The sequence below is a fragment of the Castor canadensis genome, chromosome 6 (assembly GCF_047511655.1).
Source record: "Castor canadensis chromosome 6, mCasCan1.hap1v2, whole genome shotgun sequence".
NCBI lineage: Eukaryota > Metazoa > Chordata > Mammalia > Rodentia > Castoridae > Castor > Castor canadensis.
The window spans coordinates 104,860,704-104,883,240 of record NC_133391.1 but is presented as its reverse complement, the minus strand read 5'-3'; the positions used below and the strand labels follow the sequence as shown (position 1 = coordinate 104,883,240).

Below are 22,537 nucleotides of genomic sequence, written 5' to 3'. Positions count from 1 at the left end.
TGATTAGACAGACTGGGACTTTCAGCCACCTAACCTCTAGTGATGGGAGAAGGACTGGAGATTTGAGTTCAATCATTTAAATCTACTCATAAACTAATGAAATAAAATCAGATCTATAAATGAAATACCATAAAATCAATGGACATTGAAGCTCAGAGAAGCTTCCTGGTTGGTTAACACATTAATGTGCCTGGAGAGTAACTAACATCTTCTGAATCCACAGGGAGAGGACATGAAATCTCTGTGTTTCTTCCACTACCATGGAACCTTCCATAAACCATGTGTATCCTTATACCAAAACTATAATCACAAGTACAGTTTCCTGAGTGCTATGAGTCACTGTTTTGAATTACTGAACTTGAAGGGAGCATCCTAGATTTGTAGCCAGCCAGTCAGAAGTACAGGTAGTCTGTATACTCCAACAATTTGCAGCTAGTGTATGTATGAAGTAAAACTCAGACTTGTGAAGGACTCTCACTTTAACCTCTGGGGTCTGTGCTACCTCAGTGTTGTGTGGAACTGAATTGCAGTACACTCCTTTGGTGACCAGTCAGTTAAATTAAGATGGTACGTTACCCCAATCTTCCTAAAGATCATATGATTTCGTTTTTTTTGTATACTGCAAAGCTAGTATAGTTACTGGCATATAGTAAGTGCTCAAAAAGGATCACAGAACAAAAATAACTAAGTTTCCTCCTAGTTTAATGATTTTAAAATTATTTATCTCCCAACTAAAAGTTCCTAAATTACAATTAACAGGTGAGGAGGCATGTCCTGAAATATCCATTTAAGTCCAGAATTTTAACTTACAGTCAATTCTCGTTATTCGCGGTAGTTATGTTCTATAAAGTCGCCGCGAACACTGAACCATTGCTCCTAGGGGAAATACAGGGTTAGGTTCCTGCGAGCCTCTGGTCACAACATTTCATCAACTGATCAGTGCATAATCTTGCTTTATGTGTGTTTCTATTTAAAAATGCCTTACATTATATATTGTTTATTACTTACTATTGAATTCAGTCAGCAGCACTATACTTCATGCCTGAACAAAGCTTATCTATCTAATATCTACAGAAATAAATACAGCATTTTCCTGAGTTCTGAGAATCATTCCAGCAAATTTTCATCATGAGGTACATGTCTAAGCACAGCTTAGGGATACTAGACAAAAATTCAGTCCTATGCTTGGGGGCCATTTTGAATAGTAAAATCACCAACAAAAAGTGAAAATGTAAAAAAAAAAAAAAAGTAGCTCCAAACAGACCAAAAAATGGTTGCTTATTTATGAGACTTGAAACAAGGCAGAGTTTCCTTGTTAGACCCCAACTTGGAACATGTGTGTAGATCCACACAAATTTTTTACTGCTTTGTGTGTATACACAATGACCAGGAAAACTCCACCCAAGTATTGATTTGGGGGTTAATTTTAGCATGTGGACAAATCACAAAGAGTCTATAACCAATGATGAGTGCCTAACATTCAGAAGGGCACTTAATAACTCATCTACAAAGATTAAAGTTAGTTATTTAGCTTTGAAAAATATACAATTACTAAAAAAAAAAAAAAACTCATAGCAAAACTCAGGTTCTATTTAGAATAAAATATAGTCTAAAACTGCTTTCTTTTTAAATTACTCAAGATTGCTTAATCTTATTTTTGCAAGCCCATTTTTCTAAAATACATTACATTTACCATAACTCTTATTAGATAATTTCTTATTAGATAATTTAGGGTCATTTTCATTAGCAATATTTTCAAAGCTGAACTCCAAGAATGCTGGATGCTTTTAGGGCCACTTCTAGTCTACTTATCTTCCCATTCATTCATTAGGGTTTGTTTTGTTTTGTTTTTTTTATGTAGAGCCCACCATGTAGCATATACTCTGCTAGGCAATGGAGATATAATCATGCCCAATAAAGCCAAAGTCTCTGTATTTTTGATGCTTGTGTTCCAGTCAGAGCAGAATTATGAATTACAAGTTGTGGTATCACATGAAAGAACCAGAAGAGTAGTGAGAACACGAGAGACAAGATAATAGTGAAGAAAATTTCTGAGACATTTAACCAGCATAAGAAAAATGGAGGGAACAGAATTTCAGGCAAGGAACAGCATATCCAACAACATAAAGGCATGAAAATAAATACAATACTACAACAACTAAAAAGCCAATGAAGCAGAAGCTTCAAGAAGAAACATAAGAGAGAAGCTAAGGAGGCAAAAAGGAAGCAGATTATGCAAGTCTTATAGGTCACAGTCTAGAGATCACATTTTATGCTAAAATGCTAGTCTCAAAGCAGGAGAGTTAAATTTACATTTTTAAGACCCCTTAAATTAGAGGGAGGCAAGAAAGAATAGCAGGAAGATGTACTGGACAGCAAACTGACAGGTCTTCTGATGAACTTAAGGTATTGAGTAAAAAAGGTAAGAAATACAAGATGTCACTACATTTTTGATTTGAAGGAAATGGTAATACATTTTCTGATATAGAACACAGCAGGAAGAAATCGAGAACTTAAATATGTTGACCTTCAAGTGCCTATGAGACATGAAGTTAAAATGTAAAGAGGGCAGCTATGTATTAGAATCTACAGTTCAGAGAAAATTTGGGGTCACTATATAACTGCAGTATTTAATACAAGGAAATTAATCTTAAAATCACCTAAGGAGAGAATAAACATAGTATATGGTTAAATAGTTAATGAGGAAGTATAGATAACTCATGTAGCAAAGTTGACTACAAAGGGAAATAGAGAAATAAGCAAAACACTAAGGAACAGATACGAAGGGGCTTTATTTCTTAAGTGGGGAGGCAGGCTGTAACACTTTATTACTTTTAAAGGAAGATCTTTTAAAAAAACGAAAGTATGCTTGCAAATAGGAACAATCCAACAGAAACTGAGCAACTACAGACATAAAAATGATGAATAACCAAAGCAGCAGTCTAGGTAAAAGTCAGAGGGAATAGGATCCACAGCTTAAATCAGGATTTCAGCCCTGACAAAACACTTCTTCCACAAGCAAAAATTAAAATACATAAAAATGTTAAAATACAATAAAGAAAAGGGGTTGGCACCTGTAACAAGGGTTGTGAATTTGGTGTGAAGATGAGACCAATGGGCTCTAGTTTCAGGAATGTAGAATCAGGCTGAGGTGGGTAGGCACAAGGCTTAACAGCAGAGTTCTGGTTGAAAAAGCTGAGAAGGCAGCACAGAGTGGCCATGTATGGTAAGACATCAGATTCAAGGTAAAACTTACAAGTAGGTTTGCATGATTTCTTTCTTCTTCTTTTTTTTTTTTTTAACAGTCTGTGCTTTATACAGTTTGATTCTACACCACACACCATAGAATTTCCATTTACTACTAAACTTTGTCTTCTGGTCTCAATTTTTAGTTTTTTCCTTTATTGTTAGTTGGCATGTCTATCTCAGCAAAATGACTTCCTGCCTATAACTGCTGTACTATACTTTTCTAATATAAGCTTGAAACAGGTATAAAACTTTATTAGATTTAGAGTCCATGAAGCAGTTAATAATAGCCACAAAAATACAATTAGAGGAAAAGTGTTTATGTTATTGTTAAACAAAAAAGAGCATGATGTAAAGTTGCACATATATCATAACCTGTAAGTGGAAAGATGGATAGATTAGAAGAAAATATAACAAAATTTACATAGTGATTATCTTTGTATAATTAGACTATAGTCCACTATCCCTTATTTTTATTTTATTATCAATTTGTCATCTTTATCCATATTACAGTCATACGTTGCTTTAGAAATGGATAAATTAAATGTACTTCAGTAACTTTTCCATTTATGTTCATTTCAGTCTGTTAGCAATAGCTCAGATAATGAAGTTGATTTGGTATTGTATCTCACTGAATCATTGAAATAATTTTACAATAATCACTTATGTATAAATCACATAAAATATTATTGGACCACTATAACTTTGTTCAATACCACTGAAAAAAATGTAGCAGAAAATAGATAATGTTTTGATCCAGATTTATTTCAAAGGTATAAGCAGCAATGCCATTTACAAAAAACAACTCTAGAAATTTTAAGAAATAAAACTTGGGCTGACAAGTGGTTCAAGTAGTAGAGTGCCTGCCTAGCAAGCACGAAGCCCTGAGTTGCAAACCCCTAGTACCTCAAAAAAAAAAAGAAAGAAAGAAAACTTTTAGAAATCTGAAATAGTGGCTGGGTGGCCAGTGGCTCACGCCTGTAATCCTAGCTACTCAGGAGGCAGATCAGGAGGATTCGCAGTTTGAAGCCAGCCCAGACAAATAGTTCATGAGACCCTGTCTTGAAAAAACCCTTCACAAAAAAGGGCTGGTGGAGTGGTCAAGGTGTAGGCCCTGAGTTCAAGCCCCAGTACCACAATAAAAAAAAAAAGAAAGAAATTTGAAATGGGAATCTGAATGTGAAGAAATATACAAAAACAAAGTACTGATAGAGCAAGTTAAAAAAAAGATTTAATATGTAAGTTAATCATTGAAATCTAATCCCAAAGTGATGGTATTTGGAGCATGGAGCTTTTGGGAGGTAATTAGGTTGTAAAGGTGAATGAGATTAGTGCCCTTTTTAAACAAGGTCAGAAAGCTGGCTTGCTCTTTCTACCATGTCAGGGTACAAGTTGGCAGTACACAACCTAGAGAGGCCCCTCACCATAAAGGGACCACATTAGCACCCTGATCTCAGAGTTCCAGGAGCTAGAACTGTGAGAAATAAACTTTTATTTTTTATAAACCACTTAGCCACAGTGCTTTCTTTTAACAGCCTAGTCTAACTAACAAGGCAGTAACTAAAGACAATTTAGTTTCTATTCAAAATTTCCATGAGTTTAACAAGTGAAAAAACAAAAAACAAGTAGTACTGAAAACCCAGACAATCTTTCAACACAAGCAGCTAAAATACCATGTTATACATAAACAATGCTATTTGTTGAAAATTGTCATAGAATATCACGAACATTCTGGAAGTGGAAGTTAAGACAGCTAAGGCAAGGAGAGCAAGGACTCAAGCATTCAGTAAGGGTAGCTGAAGGTTTAAAACCTTCCCTTAGGTCATAGGTCCCACCTCTGGTGCATTTGAATAGTAGGTTTCTCTCACCAAAGGGAACTTGGAGATTGTTGGATCAGGCAACATGCAACAGAGAACAGGCAATTAAGGCAATCAAATATGAAGGTGCTCTAATACTGTAACACCTTCTTTAACAATATGGAATGGGATAAAAATCAGACTAAATTTAAGCAAAATATACTTTTGATGAGGGACATATGAAGGGAAGTAGCAGACCAAAGTGAGCGATTACAGAGATGAAAGGGTTGAGAAAAATGCATGAGGTTAGTTAAAACAATTAGGAAAATGTACAGCAAGAAAGCTATTATGGAGAAAAAGCAATATCCTACTCTTCATGCAAAACCCACTATTCAAATGTACAAAGAATGTAACCTATCACTTACCTCTCCATGAAAAGAGGGGCCAAGCAAACTTCAAAACAAAAAGTAACTTTAATTACAATAGAAAGCAGAGAATACTTTGGCTATAAGTTAGTGGACATAATAAGCAATATCTAGGTAACAGAAGCAACTAACTCCTAGAACAAGTGTTCCTTATGTTAAGGAAAGCAGTTTACAGTAAATACACAGGGAAGCAACTTCTCTTTGGGGAGGGAGGGAGAAACAGTCTGAAAGCATTAGGATCTTCAGTCTTTTTAGGTCAACAATATATCTTACAGGTTATAGGCCAAAGAGGTATTACTACTCAACTTCTTATTAAAGTAGGAATTCCTCCAATAAAGTCTGATAAACACAAAAAAGGAATATTAAAAAAGAATTAACATCTTCTGTAATATAGGTTAAGTATCCCTTATCCAAAATACTTAGGTCCAGAAGTGTTTTGGAATTTAGATTTTAGAGTATTTGCATATACATTAGATACCTTGGGGATGGAACCCAGATTTAAATGCAAAATTCACTTATATTTCATATAACATAGCTTGAAGGTAACTTTATATAGTGTTTTCAATGTGTGTGTATTTTCACTGTGACCTGGCACCAGGTGTCTACTCATGGTATCACATCAGTGTTCAAAAAGTTTCAGATTTTGGATGTTAGACTTTGGAATTTCAGATTACAGATACTCAATCTGTATTTTCCTAAAAATTGGAAGGAGCAATACAAAACATTTATAGTATAGTAATGCAGAACAAATTTAATCTCAAATGCTAAGGAAAGAGGTATAGGTTGAGCAAGAAATATTTCTTAAATTTTATTTCATACTTAGTATATTTTTGGCAATCAAATCAATGCTGGTGTATCTTTTGATTTAGACTATAAGCTGGCTAAGTAACCACAGAGAAGCAGTAAGAACATAATACGTGAAGAGGAATCATACACCACCTAAAACCTGAATTCTAAAAGGCAAAGTACAACTAGAAAAATAGTATAAAGATAATAATCTTAAATTATTCTGTAAAACTACCAACGGAAGTCACGATGGTTACAAAATGTAATTGTAACCAAATTTAAAACTCCTCAAATATGACATTTCCAAGACAAGATGTGGAATGGATGCAGTTATAAATCAAACAAATACAGAAGCCAACCTCTTATCCTTAAGGGATTTGTCCCGAGACCCCAAAAAGATGCCTCAAACTGCAACAGCACTAACTACATATACTATGCTTTTTCCTATGCATATATACTTATTGATAAAATTTAATTTATAAACTAGGCACAGTAAGAGATTAACAATAATAAAATAGAACAATTATAACAACATACTCTTAAAAAAAGTTATGTTAATGTGGTCTCTCTCATATCTTATTATACTGTACTCACCATTGTGATGATGTGGCATAACACAATACTTACATGATGAGATGAAACAGGTGAACAACAAGGCATGTGACATGCAATGTGAGGGTAACTTGAACACAGCACTTTGATACCACAAGAGTAGATCTGATAACCTGAGGTGGCTACTAAGTACTTAGAAGCAGAGAGCTTATACTGTAGACATACTAGACAAAGAAATGAATCATATCCGAAGAAGGAAGGATGGAATGAAATTTCATCATGCTACTCAGAATGGTATGTGATTTAAAACTCATAAACTGTTTAATTCTGGAATTTTTCCATTTAATTTTTTTTTTTGGAGGGGACAATATTTGGGATTGAACCCAGGGCCATGTACATGCTAAGCAAGTGCTCTACCACTTGAACTATACCCTTAGCCCTTTTGTTTTCTGAAACAGAGTCTGGCCTCTACCTTTGCCTAGGCTGGCCTCAAACTTGCAATCCTCCTGCCTCTACCTTCTAAGTAGCTAGGATCATAGGTGTGCACTACCACGTCTGGCTACATTTAGTATTTTCAAACTGCAGTTGACTGCAAACAATTTTAACAGTAGAAACTGAAACACAGATAAGGTAGGGATGCTATACTAAACTGTGAATTGGCCTTCTAGGAGAAAAGATCTCAATCTATTTCATTTATTAGTGTGTGGACTTTGAGTGAAGAATTTAAAACTTGTTTCTTCATTTGCAAATCTGGAAATATCAGCTATGGAAGAGAAGAACTACGCACTCACCAAGGTTTTTTTTTACTTCTTAGGTATAATGATTCCTCAGCCCTTTGGCTAGAACTAGTCAAAGGACCCAACTTATGTTAATGTGGGCAGAAATCACGACTATCTCTAAGCTTGACAGCCCAGAATCTCCAGAAAGATACATAGCCCATTTTCTCTTCCCGCCAACTTGCACAGCATCTAACAGAGGACTCCAAGGTCACAGGAGAAACAAAAGAGCAATAAGCAGGAAGAAGGCTAGACTCTCTAAGTACCACTTGAAAACTGAAGCCTTAAATCACCATTTTCTGAAGGACCTTCCTGGGGAGCTCCGAGCCCCTCCCTGATTCCCCAATGAAAAACCTGTATTAATTTCAGACACTGTGATTTCAGAGGTTAGAGCACACCCCAACATACCCTCCCTCCTAGTTAGTTCACAGTGTACAGATTCAAATGAAATAACAGATTTTAAAAATTTTACCAGCATAATGTTTTATACAAATATAAAGGTATTAATGAGATTAAACCAGGCTAAAGGTTATACAGTTTTTTTAAAAACAAAAAGTATAGTTTAAAAAAAAAACAGCACTACCATCAACACACAAGTGTTATTTAGAGCCAGAAAATTAACTAACTTTTTTATGTTAAAAAGGCTACCAATTTATATAAAATTGCTTATTTAAATATAATTGCTTGTTCTTCCAAGGTATCGAATTCTTTGGGAAAAATGGTTTATTCATGAAATCAATAAACTAGAAGCAGACACCATTTTAAATTCTCCATTTCAAAGAAATAGAGGTCAATGAGATATAGGGACAGAAATTAATTAATGTGATACCAAAACAGAAGTCACACTTTTAAGAAAATTATGAACTATTTATTTGCTGTTTGAAGTTATAATGACAGTGGAATATATGAATGATAAGATGACATATACAAAAACTAAAAACTAGTTTCTTCACATATTCATGATTAATCTGTTGTGATATCTATCCATGTTTTCACCTGAATAGTTCCACTAAAATTTCTATTCAACAGTCACTCCCAAGCCATCCTACACTGTTCAATTTTTAAAATATCCTCATCAGCCTTCCCCCTGAAACTTCAAGAATTTTTATAGAACTTAGAAAAACACTCTCATATTTCTCTTTTTCAATTCAATTATTCAGATGGTTTAAAATGCAAACTGTTGTTTATCAACAGTATTTTTATGTAGGCAATTGAGAAGGGATGAGGTTTTTTTCAATATTAAAACCATCATTTCATATTATGAAAGGTTGGTAAAACAGTAATTATACCAAAAGCTGTAACAATGGTCTTATTCAACTAAGCTAGGTGACAACACTCAATAAGGTAACTTTCATGACCTGATAATTTCAGCACACACTTAAAAAAAGAAAAAAGTTAGTTGATCTTAAAAATCACAAAACAAAACAGTGAGGATATGAAACTGTATCAGAAAAGTAACATTACTAGAATATCTGATATTCATAGAACCTCATTTGGCATTCCATCAATACAAAAGAAAATATTCTTTTCTTTCACAAAAACAAGTTAAGATGTGGAAGAGGGCCGTCAGAGTGGCTCAAGTGGCAAAACACCTCTAAGTCTAGAAAGCAGAAGATCCTGAGTTCAAACTCCAGTACCATATTTTAAAAAAAGACCCAGAAGAAAATTAACTTCATGATTATTTTTTAAGCTTGAACTCCCCCTCAGATAATGTATGTATCTTATGAACATTCCTGTAAAAAAGGAAAGCTTTTTAGGACGAGGGATTAGTTCAGTGGTAGAGCATTTGCCTAGCATGTACAAAGCCCTGTATTCAATCCTAAAAACCACCACGAAAATAAATAAATTAATGAAGTTTTTAACTACAATACATTACTACGATATTAATGAAACTAATCAGATTATCTCCAAAGTTTCAGCTTTAACCGGTGAATACAAGTTTTATAAAAACAAACGGAAAGCAGGCCATGAAAGAAATGAAAATGCATGAAGACTAAAATGGGACAAGACTGCTAAGATCTTTACAGCCGAAAGAGATCTGGAAGTCTCACTGGATCATAACCATAGTGTGTACACATGTGTAATTGTCAGGAACAAATAAGTTACCTCACTGTACTTTTTATAATTTATAAGTCAGATTTCATTGACTTAGAATAATAATTTGCACAGCAGATATTTTTCCCTTTCATGATCTATAGAAAATGGTTTAGCTAAGCAAAATATGTAAACAAGATTACTATCAGGGCATATTAAAACTACACAGTAAAAAAAGTTAGTTATAGATGATTGATTTTCACTTTTAAATAGGTCTAACACAGGCTTTCAACTTTACCAAAACTTTAGTTATTACTTATTTTGCTAATAAAATATATACTTATAAACAGTTGCTCTTTCAATACATATTCACTATACACACACATATGGGTGTTTCAAAATTTTAAAGAAGTCTGAATATTTTTCTGTATTTGAGCATCAATATGAAAAAAGTATTAGGCACAGAGAACAATGTAAACAAAACGAGAAACTGTTTTTTTATTTTAAAAGGTCTAAACAAAAGAAAATGGACATACAAAGAATTTAATTATTTATTAAAGATGAATAACTGAAGTAGTCTGGGTACCAAATTTATCACTTACTTTTCAGAATTACATAGGATTTTAGCATGTATTTTTTGTGTATAATTTTTTTCCTTTTGCCTAAATATGTCACCTATATTAAACTTCCCTGTTTTGGGGTTTTTTTTTTTTAATTAATTATTGTACTGGGGGCATATTGTGCCTATTTGGGGCTTTATTATTTTACTTATTTCAGCACGGCAACTTAGGTGCTTTGTGGAAGTAGTGGGAATAGTAGTGAACTTACAGTTACAAGAGACAAACTAAAATTCCACCAATAACTTTGCCCCTTTCCTTGCTGAACTGCAACAGTTTAAAATGCACTGCAATAAAGCAAAGAACTCTAATTCTCATAGTAACTCTGAACTGAGTCACTAACAGTAGGATGTATGTGTTACATAATTTTTTTTCCCAAGTGGTGAAAACATTTAAGCACTTTGATTTATAAATTCTCATCCTCTTGCTGACCAACATTTTTTTGAAGTTAAAGAAAAGAAACACGTGGTAATCAGGAAACAAAACAAAGTAAAAGGAGGTGCATGAGATCAGGGGGATCAAACACTAGTCCCTGACCCTGCAATTATCCTATACAAATAAACTAATAAGCTACTAATGTGTCAAATAAGAGAAGAAAGAAAGGAAGTCTCCCTCATAATCTTTCATTGTCATACCTTTAGAAACAGGAATTAACACTTCTAAGAAGTTAATCAGGCTTGTTAACTAAACAGAAAGTGCCAGTCACAATCAGCCTATCCTTGCCTTACCTGCCATTACAGAGTAGCCATCGAGCAAGAGAATAGTGAGGTATAATCTTCTGCATGACACTGGCCATCACCATGGTAACAACCAGCTGTATACCTATTACACCCTGTGTAAAAAACACAAACATTTAACAATGAATGACTTTGGGTTTAGGAATACTGCTGGAAAACTTACCATACATTTTTGAAAATTGCATTTTAGGAAAAATCAGTTTACTATTAAAATACATCATTATTCTCAAATTCGTGTATTCAAGACCACGTATTTAGTGTAAGCTAAAAGTATGTTATGCGGCCTCATCTCATAATCCTCTAGAAGTTAATAAAGTGTGAACAAAAGTTAAATGAGCTAGATACACATTCAAAATCCATTCCCAAGAAACGTTTTGTATAAACAAAGAATAACAAAAGGAAGTAAAAAGTAGTTACCACATTGCCTTTTTTTGGGGCAGTACTGAGATTTGAACTCAGGGCCTCACGCTTGCTAGGCAGGCACTCTACCACTTAAACCACACCACCAGCACTAGCAGTGATTTCTTCAACCTACTCTAATTTACCCAATACACTTTAAAAAAAAAAATCTCGATAAGCTTTAAGAGTAACATACAAAGTGTGGCATGGTGGCAAATGCCTGTCCTTTCTATACCCAGGAGGCTGAGGCAGGAGGACTGAGCTGATTAAAGAGCATCAATTATATGAAGTCTGATAGCAGAACTGGCCTGAAGGTTTCTAAAAAAAGAAAACTGAACTGATGCCATTACCACCTATTTCTAGTGGGTAGGTCTTCAACACTGTCCAAAAATGTTCTTAATTTTCTGTCATCAATCTTTCTGCATCTAGTAGCTATGAGACTCTTGGCATGTGATTTAAACACTCTGCACCTTTATTTCCTCTTCCATAAAACAGAAATAATAATTCAACCTACTCCATCAAGTTGTGGTTAAGAATTATACCTCATACACAGTAAGCAGTAAATATGTGTTAGTACTATTTGCTGTTGTCATGGTTATTACACTACAAAATAATGTTAAAAATAAGGAGAGCCTTTAAAAAAAAAAAGTGGTATTATAGTCTCTCAAGTGGTAAAAGCCAGGCTGGCAGAGTGACTTGAATGGTAGAGCGCCTGCCTAACAAGCATAAGGCCCCAAAAAAAAGGGGGTAAAAACCTTTACACGGAAAAAAAAAAATCCTATTTCTGAATGAAGGAAAATACAAATGATGTCAGAAGACTGACTATGAAAAACTCCTACCATAAATGGATAATTTGTTAGGTAGTATATTGTGTTCTCAAAAATCAATTTGTAAGGGCTAATCACCTAATTTTTTAAAAAGTATGTACAGACAGTTCTCAAAAAAGGAACTAAAAATGGTTCTTAAACAGGACAATCTTTAAAATATGTATCAAAAGTGTTTCATCTATACTTTTATTTTTAGATGTTTTAATTCCTTAAACTCCACCAATTAGGTTATAGTTCAGATCATTTTTCATATTCACCTAACATCAAATGTTAATATTTTCTTTCATATTTCCTATCACTTGAATTTATAATATCCTATTTTCTCTGTAGTTTGTGATGTTAGTTCTGCAATCACTCTATAGTGAATGCCATTACAAAGAACTTTTTTCAGGTAGAACAAGGCCAAGAAATATATTAGCACATATGTCAAAAGGATGGTCTATTTGAGATTATATATTTAAACGCAAAAGATCATTTTTTAGCCAGGGAAAGTTTCATGAACAAAGTGAACCTCAACCTGGCCTTGAAAGAAGTAACAGTATCACAGAATCTTCAAGGTCATTTAGTATAATCTCTCACAAATACATATTTTATAAAATTTGTATATCTACTCCTTAATAACAGAAACCGTATCTTCATCACATCTAATAATAGCTATCAGATGGTATTTCATAAACTGAGAAAGGGGGACATGTTGCTAACTTTTTGCCTGGCCTAGCCCTGAACTAGCAATCCTCCTATTGGAGGTCCCAAGGAAGTGGGATTACAGCTATGCTTTACTGTGCTCATTTTCTAAGAGAAATCAATAAATATTCCCTAGAACGTCTTGCTATTAGGTGACTACATATATGCTACTAAAAGAAAATATATTGATTTTACCCTAATACAGGATTCCATATTGATAGTTTTTTAGTTATGTGGAAAATATTTTACCAGATATTCCTTTTCACATATATGTAGGGGAAAGTCTTTGAAATACACTTTCGAAATAGCAATCTTTTTAGAGAATTAAAGTAACTGTTTTATACATTACTAGTACTCAACTCAGACCAACTTTTAAGCTATTAATATGCAATTAACAATCACAATGTACATATCAGAGATTAAAGTATCTAATTAAAAGATATTATCATTCAAAATTCAAAAACAAACCATCCTAATTAATGACCTGGTTTCACTGCCCAACTTGACGTCTATGTCTGTTTAAGTTTACACAAAAGCAGAATCGTTGAAATGTTTAATTAATTTTTAATTAAAAGAGAATGAAGAAAGAAATTAAACCATAAAGTTACACATAAATTTCACAATAGGAAACTGTTAAACTGAGGAGAGATGCAGTAAATCTACAAAGCCCATCATGGCTGAAGTCTCAAACACACAACAATATGGGTCACTGACTCAAGTAGCCTTAATGGTTTTATCAATGCTTTAAAACAATAACTTGACCAAAAAGATGATTTCTGTCTGGATTCAATGCCCCTAAGGTACTGATTCTCCTGATAACTGGAACTAGGGAAAGTCATGTATGAAATAGCTCATTAGCACTCATGAAGAGTGAAACATTGGAGTAACTTAGATTTCAACCTTTCCGTACCTATTAACCTGAGGCCATGAAAAGCAAGAAAAGTTATTTGCCTTCAGTGTCTAGAAGAATGATCATTTCATTTTTTGTCAGTAATAGTTTCTGAGTAGGTTAAAAAATTGTTACCGATGAAAATTAAATAATTCTCCAAGAAATAAAATATACCAAACAGTGGTATTTTATCTTGCTCTGGACACTGAAAATAAACCTTTAAAACTTAAATGCAAACATGCTGCAATTTAAACTTTAAACTTTAAAATTTAAACTTTGAATATTGTGTCAACCTCAGTGGAGTTGACATTTTGTTATGTTTCATTAAACCAGCTCTCCTTCTGACAAATAGATTGAAACAAAGCACACTTATTTACTATTAGAAGGCATATTTTCTTATAAACATGGGACTTAGACTATCCCAAATGGTTCCAATTACCATCTCCCTAAGTTAGAAAGGATAAAAAGGATAGGGATGTTAACCAATGTCCTCACTGTTTTTTTGTTTGTTTCTCAACTGTTTACATGTTTTAGTAATAGCTAGGCATGTTGAGAAATACTTCTTAGACATGCTCAAGTAGTTGTTACTCAAAAAGAAGGTGTAAATGTTGTCATTTCAACTCAGGTTCACATAAAACTTAGAATTCTCATCTTAAGCATTTAATAAAAACATCCTTGAACAATTTACAAATGAGGAATGCAGGATCCAAACAACCAAGATCATAGAATTACCCAGTTACAAACTTAACCAGAACAGAGACACTTATTTCCAACTTACTGCTTTTCTACTAAAGTGATTTCAATCAACCCTTGCTGAGCAACAAACTACGACCTTGGGCACTTAGATCACTAGCCAAAGAGAGAAAGTGCATGGTTCCTGCCATCAATGAGCAACTAGCTCACTAAGGGAGTAAACAGAACACAGAATTAAAGTGATGAGAAGAAGCTTGAGAACACAGCAAAAGGACAATGAAACTGAGAACAAAATGCTGTGGAAAGTCATTTTGGAAGGCAAAGCAATGAGTCAAGACACAGTAGACTTAGTTTACTGAAGTCAGTGCTACCAGCTTCACATGAAAAGATGGTAGATCAAAACCAGATTCTGAAAGGCAAAAATATCAGATTTAGAATTTAATCTGAAGGCAATAGGAAACCCATCAAAATCAGTGTGATCTGACAAGGAGTCAGGGAAAACCACTCTGGATAACATGTAAAGAACGAATCAAGGACAGTCCAGCAGCACTAAGAAAACAGACTTTATGAGGAGGACCTGAACTAAAGGCAGGAAGTAGGGATGCTGCCTCTCTCACTTTATAATATACTTATATACTGTAAATCCACATACTAGATATAGTCATATAATAATTTAGTATCTCAATGTTTAAAAATTACTATAAATCCAAATTATGCCACCAAAGAATTTACATGTATAAATAGGAAAAACAAATGAATTCAAATTAAATATGGTATATTGCTGGGAATAGTAAAACACATCTGCCATGTCAGTGCTCAGGAGGATCAGGCAAGAAAATTTCAAGTTCAAGGTTAGTCTTAGCTACAAAGTTAGTTCCAGGCCAGCCTGGACTACAGTGAGAACCTGTCTTTAAATAAATGAATGAACAAATAAGTAAGTTATTTATTAATAATTAACATGTTGTCTACCTAATATGCATCTGATATCTTGCTGATTATTATAGGGACCTGGCACAAAGACTTTTTCCACTTACAGTTATATCCCAAGCACTTGAAGCAATATAATTTAGAATAGTACACAGCACAAAGTAGAATACATTATATTTGTTGGATGGATGCATGACGTTACTATAAAAGAAATATGTTAAGACAAATTTGCACAATAAGGTAAGTGTTACAGAAATTAAAAAACTGGACATGATAGTTTCATAGGATTGATGAAATCTTAGATGGAAACCAAAATCACACAGACAGAAAAGTAAAATGGAATTCAAAACTAAATGACCAACATGATCTCAAAAGGGTAGACAGGACAGCAAAAAGCTTTAGGTCAACCAAAGCAGACTTAAGTTTAAAACAAAAAGGAATTATTAGAAACAGGATGATAGAATATATGTTGTAGACATATGCTGAAAAAAAATCTTAAAGTCTCTGAATTATGATTATTTTCTTTTACAGATATATCAGAAAGAATCTTAATATTTTAAATGATTATAATCTAAAAGCCATATGATAATAAATTAGAGCTATTTGCATTTGCTCTATAATGTCAATATTGTATCACTGCATGCTATATTTTGTATAAGATGTTATCTGAAATAATTTAAATTGCAATATTTGGTTCATGTTAAAATACTACTATAAATATAATATAAACATAATATTTAAAAAGAATGCAGTGTATCATGGCAAAAAATGAAATGTTTTACTTCCAAAAAATTGATTAGTAGATAATAATAGTAGTATATTTTGCTCATCACCACCTTGTTCAGTCAACATACAAGGATTTTAGATATAATTAACATATTTCATGTTTAACAAGTTTGCTGGCAGGTGGGCATTGCAGGTACACAAATTTTAATCCTATACAACACAAAGTCATTCATTCTTCCTTTCAGCAAAAGCTTAAGAATTTTCCTAATATCTTACAGATTTTATATCTCTTCTATCAGCATAACTTGATTCTATTCATAGAATAAATTTAGTCTACTTCAACCTTTTCCAAAAAAAAAAAAAAGACAGAGCAAGAGTGAGAGACAGAGAGAGAGAAAAAAGCAGAATGAAGACCAAATTTTAGGTCACTGACAATCTCTAAACCAAAGAGGAGCTACTAGGTTTGGATATGAAGTATCTCCCAAAAAGGCTCACATATTCAAGGCTGGGTCCCTAGTTGGCTAGTTGGTGGATCCAATTATAGAGAAGTGACTGGATCATGAGGTCTCTGACCTAACCAATGGATTAATCCACTGATGGATTTGTAATTTGATGGCATTATTGGGAGGTGGTAGAACTAGCAGGTGGGATCTGGTTGGATGAAGTAGATCACTGGGACTTATCTTTAAAGGGTGTATCTTGCCCCTACCTGCTTCCTGTCTGTCTGTGATGCACCACCTCACCACAGGCTCAGAAACAATGGAGTCAGCCAACATGGACTAAAATTTATGAAACCATGAGTCAAAATAAATCTTTTCTCCTTTAAATTATTTGTCAGGTTATTTCATCACAGCAACGAAAAAGCTGACTAATGTGGGAGGTCTTTAGCTTACATGTTTAATGAAAAGATAATTCTGAAAGTCTTCTATACAGGCAGGGAGAGAGACATGAGATAATGTAACTAGCATATAATGAAAGTAGACATACAATACATTCATTAATTAAAGGGAAAAAACCTGAAAACTAAGAAACAGTTGAAACTAAGAGGAATGAACAAAGACTGCTTCAGAAGAAAACCAATCAAACTGAGTGTTAGTGAACATGAAGGATAACAACTGCAAAATAAAAGTCTCAAAGGTCATTTCAAGATGTTTTACTTTGGGTGATTTGTAGAATACTAGAACCACTGACAGAAAAGTTATAGACTAAAAGAAAACCAAGAAGATAACTGACAAGCCTTAGACAGGCTTTCCATGGAGAACATTTTGGCTTTTATCTCAGTTTTTCAGAACACACAGAGAAGATGCTATCGCTGGTACAGTAAAGATGATCAATCTGCATGAGACAGACAGGGCTAGAGGCATGGCTCAGGTGGTAGAGCACCCACCTAGCAGGTGCAAGGTCTGGAGTTCAAATCCCAGAACCAACAAAAAAAGAAAAAAATTAGGTTTGAAAGAGTTTTATCATTAATTCGTTGTTTATTTAAAAGATAATTTCTCAGTTTCAGTAGGTTGAATTGTATAGTATCTCATATAAAGCAATACCAGTCATTAAAATGTTGAAGAGTGGAACATTTTAAAAAATGGTAACAGCTACTTTATCTCTAGCCAAGACATGCATAAATGTTTCATTATAGCACTAATAAGCATAAAACAAAAGGTTCAAAAGGCATTCTAAATTCTGCCACCTTTCCTTAAACTCAACTATGTTATCTGGCCAGCACTGGTAGGTCACACCTGTAATCCTACCTACTGGGAGGCAGAAGTCAGGAGGATGACAGTTTGGAGCGAGACCTGGCAAACAGTTCAAGAGACCCTATCTCAAAAATAACCAACACAGAAGAGGGATAGAGAGAAGCATATCTCAAATGTTGAGAGTGTCTGCCTAGCAAGTGTGAGACCCTGAGTTCAAATACCCACACCACACACACACAACAAAAAGTGTTATCTTGACACTGTAGAAAATAATCTTACAGGTCATAATCCTATATTCAGAGGAGCTATTAGACAAAATAATACATTAAAAACATGTTTGACATTTACAAGTCATTTTATTCAGATTAATTGCAACTCAGTCTTCAGCATTCACTTCCTCTATAAAACCTTCCTTGACTATGCAATTTCTACTAAAAAGATAAACATATCTGCAAACTAGTCACTGTCATGCTCAACTGTGACCACTAATTTAAGGGCCTCTCCTCCACTAAAACTGTACACATCTCATTCCTTCAACCTCACTCCTACTCCCTGGAAAGTACCATGGTAGGTTTTCAAAATAAGCTGATGAAATAAAAAGATAAAGCATAAATTTGCCCTCTGTTTTTCATTATATTCGAGAATGAACTGCTGTGTGTCAAGCACTCAACTTTAAAGAGCAAAAGATAATACATTATGCTTTTGTCAAGGTGTATTTGTTTTTATGAGATAATCCTCTCAATTTAATGCAACAGCTATTTGTGCCACAGACACTTTTTTTTTTTAAACAAACCAAAAATCAGAACTTTGGTAAGTGCACTAACAAAGTAATAGAGCTTCATTAAACAAATTAAAAATTTTTAAGAATTAGGTTTAAATCTAAATTTAAAGTCACATGCCAAAGCCAAGAAAATAGTATGTACCCTAATGCTAACTGTTAGGCAAAAGTATTAATTGTGAATATTGTAATGCATTTTAAACACCCTGGAATTGAAATAGTTCTGTCACTAGCTACATAGCAATTAGAAGAACTCTCTCTGGGACTTATTCCTTATCTATAAACAGTAAGAGGTGGCAAATGATCTCTCTAAAATCCCAAACAGATCTTACTGTCTATGACTGCATTATTCTAACTAAATACAAAATAAATTGTTGGCATTCACAGATTTAACATCTCTATACCACCACCAAAGCCTATGATATATAGTTAAGTTACTGTTAGTGGCAATGAACAATAATCCTTTCCTTATAAGGATTAAATGAGCTAGTATTTATAAGAGACCTGAGAGGAAATCAAGAGTCCCAAATTAATGTAAACCATAGACTGAGCCCACCACCTAGCATTCACATCTCAGGTAGTGATTTATTGAAATTTCTCTCAGCAAAGATTTATGAATGCCAATACCTACATGTCTGAGACATGTCAATTCTCTTTTTAAATGATTCATTTTCTTTATGACTTTCATTTATTTATTTATTTATTTATTATTGATTGATTGATAGTGGCTCTCAAGAGAAAGAAGCGCTGGGGATGGTAGCTTAGTGGTAGTGGACCATTTGCCTAGCATGCATGTGGCTCTGGATTCAATCCCCAGTTCTTGCTGGGGGAGACTGCTGATTCTTTGAGGGTGTGGTGGCACATACCTATTACTCCAGCCCTCTGGAGACTGAAGGAGAATGGTGAGTCCCACATCAGCTTGGGCTACATAATGAGGCCCTCTCCCCATGAATCATAAGAATCCGAACCATTTTGTAATCAATCATTTATGATCATCATAAAAAATAACTAACGTCTTCTGGAATTATAAAAATAATTACACATTTAATTTAATGAAGTCTTGACTTTGGTGGACCAAAATCTTCCCATATGACTTTTTCATTTGAAAAAGAAAGCAGGAAGCCGGGTACAGGCTCACTCCTGTAACCCTAACTACTGAGGAGGCAGACAGAAATCAGGAGAATCGCAGGTCAAAGTCAGCCTGGGCACATAGTTCTGTGAGACCCTATCTCGAAACACTCTTCACAAAAATAGGGCTGGTGGAGTGGCTCAAGGTGAAGGCCCTGAGCTCAAGCCCCAGTACAGCAAAAAAAAAAAAGAAAAGAAAAGAAAGCAGGAAATTGTGACATTGCTTTTTGTAACTGGAACATTTTAGGGCAAACAGCAGCAATCACCAGATAAAAGACAGCAAACATCAGCTAAGCACTCTGTAAAGGGCAGGCATAGATAACTATATAAAAAAGTAATTCGGGCTAGTATTTCAATATCACAAAGATAAAAGTATAAAGTTTATTTAAAAAATAAAAACAGAGCTGGAGTGTAACTGTTGGAGAGTGCTTGCTTGGCATGTACAAGATCCTGGGTTCAACTGCCAGCACTGCAAAAAATAAATAAACAATGAAAATAAATAAATAAAAACAACCACATTCTTATAGTGTCAAGTATTTATGACAATAACTGTTGACAATCTTTAACCATATATCTCTAAAATACATAAATATTTTGTATTTTTTATGAATAATAAAAATTAAAATTAGAGTAGAACAGTTTATTTTAGTTCCTCTTCTTATGTCATTTCCACTAGTGGACAAAATTTTTTTTCTCTTTCTGGTGCCCATTCATATTAATTTCATCTTTTCACAATCCAAACTTCTCTCTACTTCCAAGAATCAACTATAAAGACTTTATCATTATCATCTAGGACTTCTATTTTTTAATCCTAAGGGATTTCTGTAGTAAATGAGTAAATAGTCAATTAGTGTGAAGAAGTTACATGGAAGATGCCTTTTGAAAATTCTGACAATAAAAACTTGTGCAGTTACTATGACTACTAAACCTATGGGAGACAAGACAAGGTGTTCTACTAGATTACATTCTTCATTCCAATTTGGGAGGAAATGAAGTTCTAGCTGTAAGCACTAGATATGCCAAGTAGAAGGAAAGGAAGCAAGATAATTCTTAAAGGACTTAGGAAAAAACAAAAACAGCTATACCCTTACAGTGTCAAGTTATAGTAATAACTGTTGGCAGTCCATAACCATATACTTATAATGAAACAGGCTTGGAACAAGTGCAAAAGACACACAAACTGCTTACACAATTAAGGGATCCCAGTTTGCCACAGCTCCTCATCTCCAATTTCTCTAATTATTTCTCACTAATCAGTGTTACTACAAGTCCACCCTGGACTTAAGGGAGGCTAATACTCTACTGTGAAGGAATGCCTTCACTGGATGCCATTAAGGTAAAAGGGATTTGAAAGAACCTGTGTTATGATTTATTGCAGCAGTGGCAAGTATGTTGAGCATCTGAGTTAGAAATGTCAATCACTATGTTATTTCTGACAGTAATGATTAATTGCTCTAAAACTATCTGAGATGTTGTATTAGGTATTAGCTAGGTTTGGAAGATTTTCCAGAAACATAACAATAGGATAATTACAAAATATTTATAAATATAATATTTCTATAGGAAAATATTTCTGAATATCAAACACTAGATTTAACTTTTAAAATTCATTACTTTTATGAATTGAAACTTATCAGAGATAAACAAAACTCAGAGTGGACAAAGAGAAAAGTAGCCAGGATGACTGGTTTAGAAAGTTAACCTGTGATTTTACAGGTTAATGTGGCTATATTTCTACATCTCTAAAATGGAGGTTAAAAACAAGAAACAGGGTTCAACTACTTCATAAGGATTTAAATGAGTGAAAGGAATTTAGAACAATATCTGATACTGCAGAGCACTTTTACTGGCCCTTAAACATCTAAGCCAATGAACGCTTCTTTGTGATTAATTTTTTGAATTTCATACAAATTGAATATTCCTTCTTTTTTGGCCAAAATATACATTCAACTAAATGTTACATCAACAATATTCACAAATTAATATATCCAGATTCACAGAAATGATCCAAAGTATAACTGTTATCCGGTTCTAATTTAAGCAGACATTAAATGCCATGTATTTATTTTTGCCCATGTACTAGCAGATTGACGTTCTTATCTCGATTAAAGATTAACTATAACCAGATATTAAAATTAATTTTGTGATATCAATAAAAAAGGACATTAGAATCAGGTAATGAGATTTCAAAAGAACAATTTTGGGTGATTTAGTATAGGGACAAATAGTCATATTTTTCAATTGATTCTGGGATAATGGCTATAATAAAATTTTAAAAAATTTTTCATAGTGATAAAAATAAATCAAAGTAGCAAAAGTTGAAACTGTTTCATATTTTTTAAAATGTTACAGTTCAACCCCAAAATGCAAAACTATTCAGCAAGAGAATTTTTATGCCCATTTTTATAAGTAAAAGTTATTGATGTAAAATTATAGTATTTTGAATAAGATGGATTCCCTAAGAATTGTAATAAACTAAAACAATGTGGCTCGTCTTGAACCTAATAAGCAATTCTAGCAAAGTTTCAGGATACAAATTATTTAATATATAAAAGACAATGACTTTCCCATATGCCAATAATAAGAACTTGAAAGTCAAAGTTTTTGATTTTGGGGAATGTAACTCCATAGTAGAACACTTGCCTAACATGTGAAAGGCCCTTGGTTCAATCCCCAGCACCAGAAAACAACATTATCACTTTTACATCAGCATTCAAAATGGAAATTAAACCCTTAGACATAAATCTAAGAAAATATGTACAAAATCTGTCTGAAGAAAACTACAAAACTATTATGACCAAAAAAAAAGAACAAAAAGTACAT

General features: G+C 33.7%; 1 protein-coding gene across 14 annotated transcripts in view; it reads right to left on the bottom strand.

The window, feature by feature from the left end:
• Tmem161b (transmembrane protein 161B) overlaps positions 1-22,537 on the bottom strand; it is a 64,637-nt gene that overhangs the window by 34,164 nt on the left and 7,936 nt on the right. For 4 of the 14 annotated variants that reach the window (XM_074077122.1, XM_074077124.1, XM_074077123.1 and 1 more), the window contains one exon: positions 10,961-11,064. The exons of 1 other annotated variant lie outside the window; for it this stretch is intronic. In XM_074077122.1, the coding sequence (XP_073933223.1) occupies positions 10,961-11,034 (74 nt within the window). In that variant the 5' untranslated portion in view covers positions 11,035-11,064. 9 more of the 14 variants (XM_074077131.1, XM_074077134.1, XM_074077135.1 and 6 more) reach the window with 7 other exon arrangements.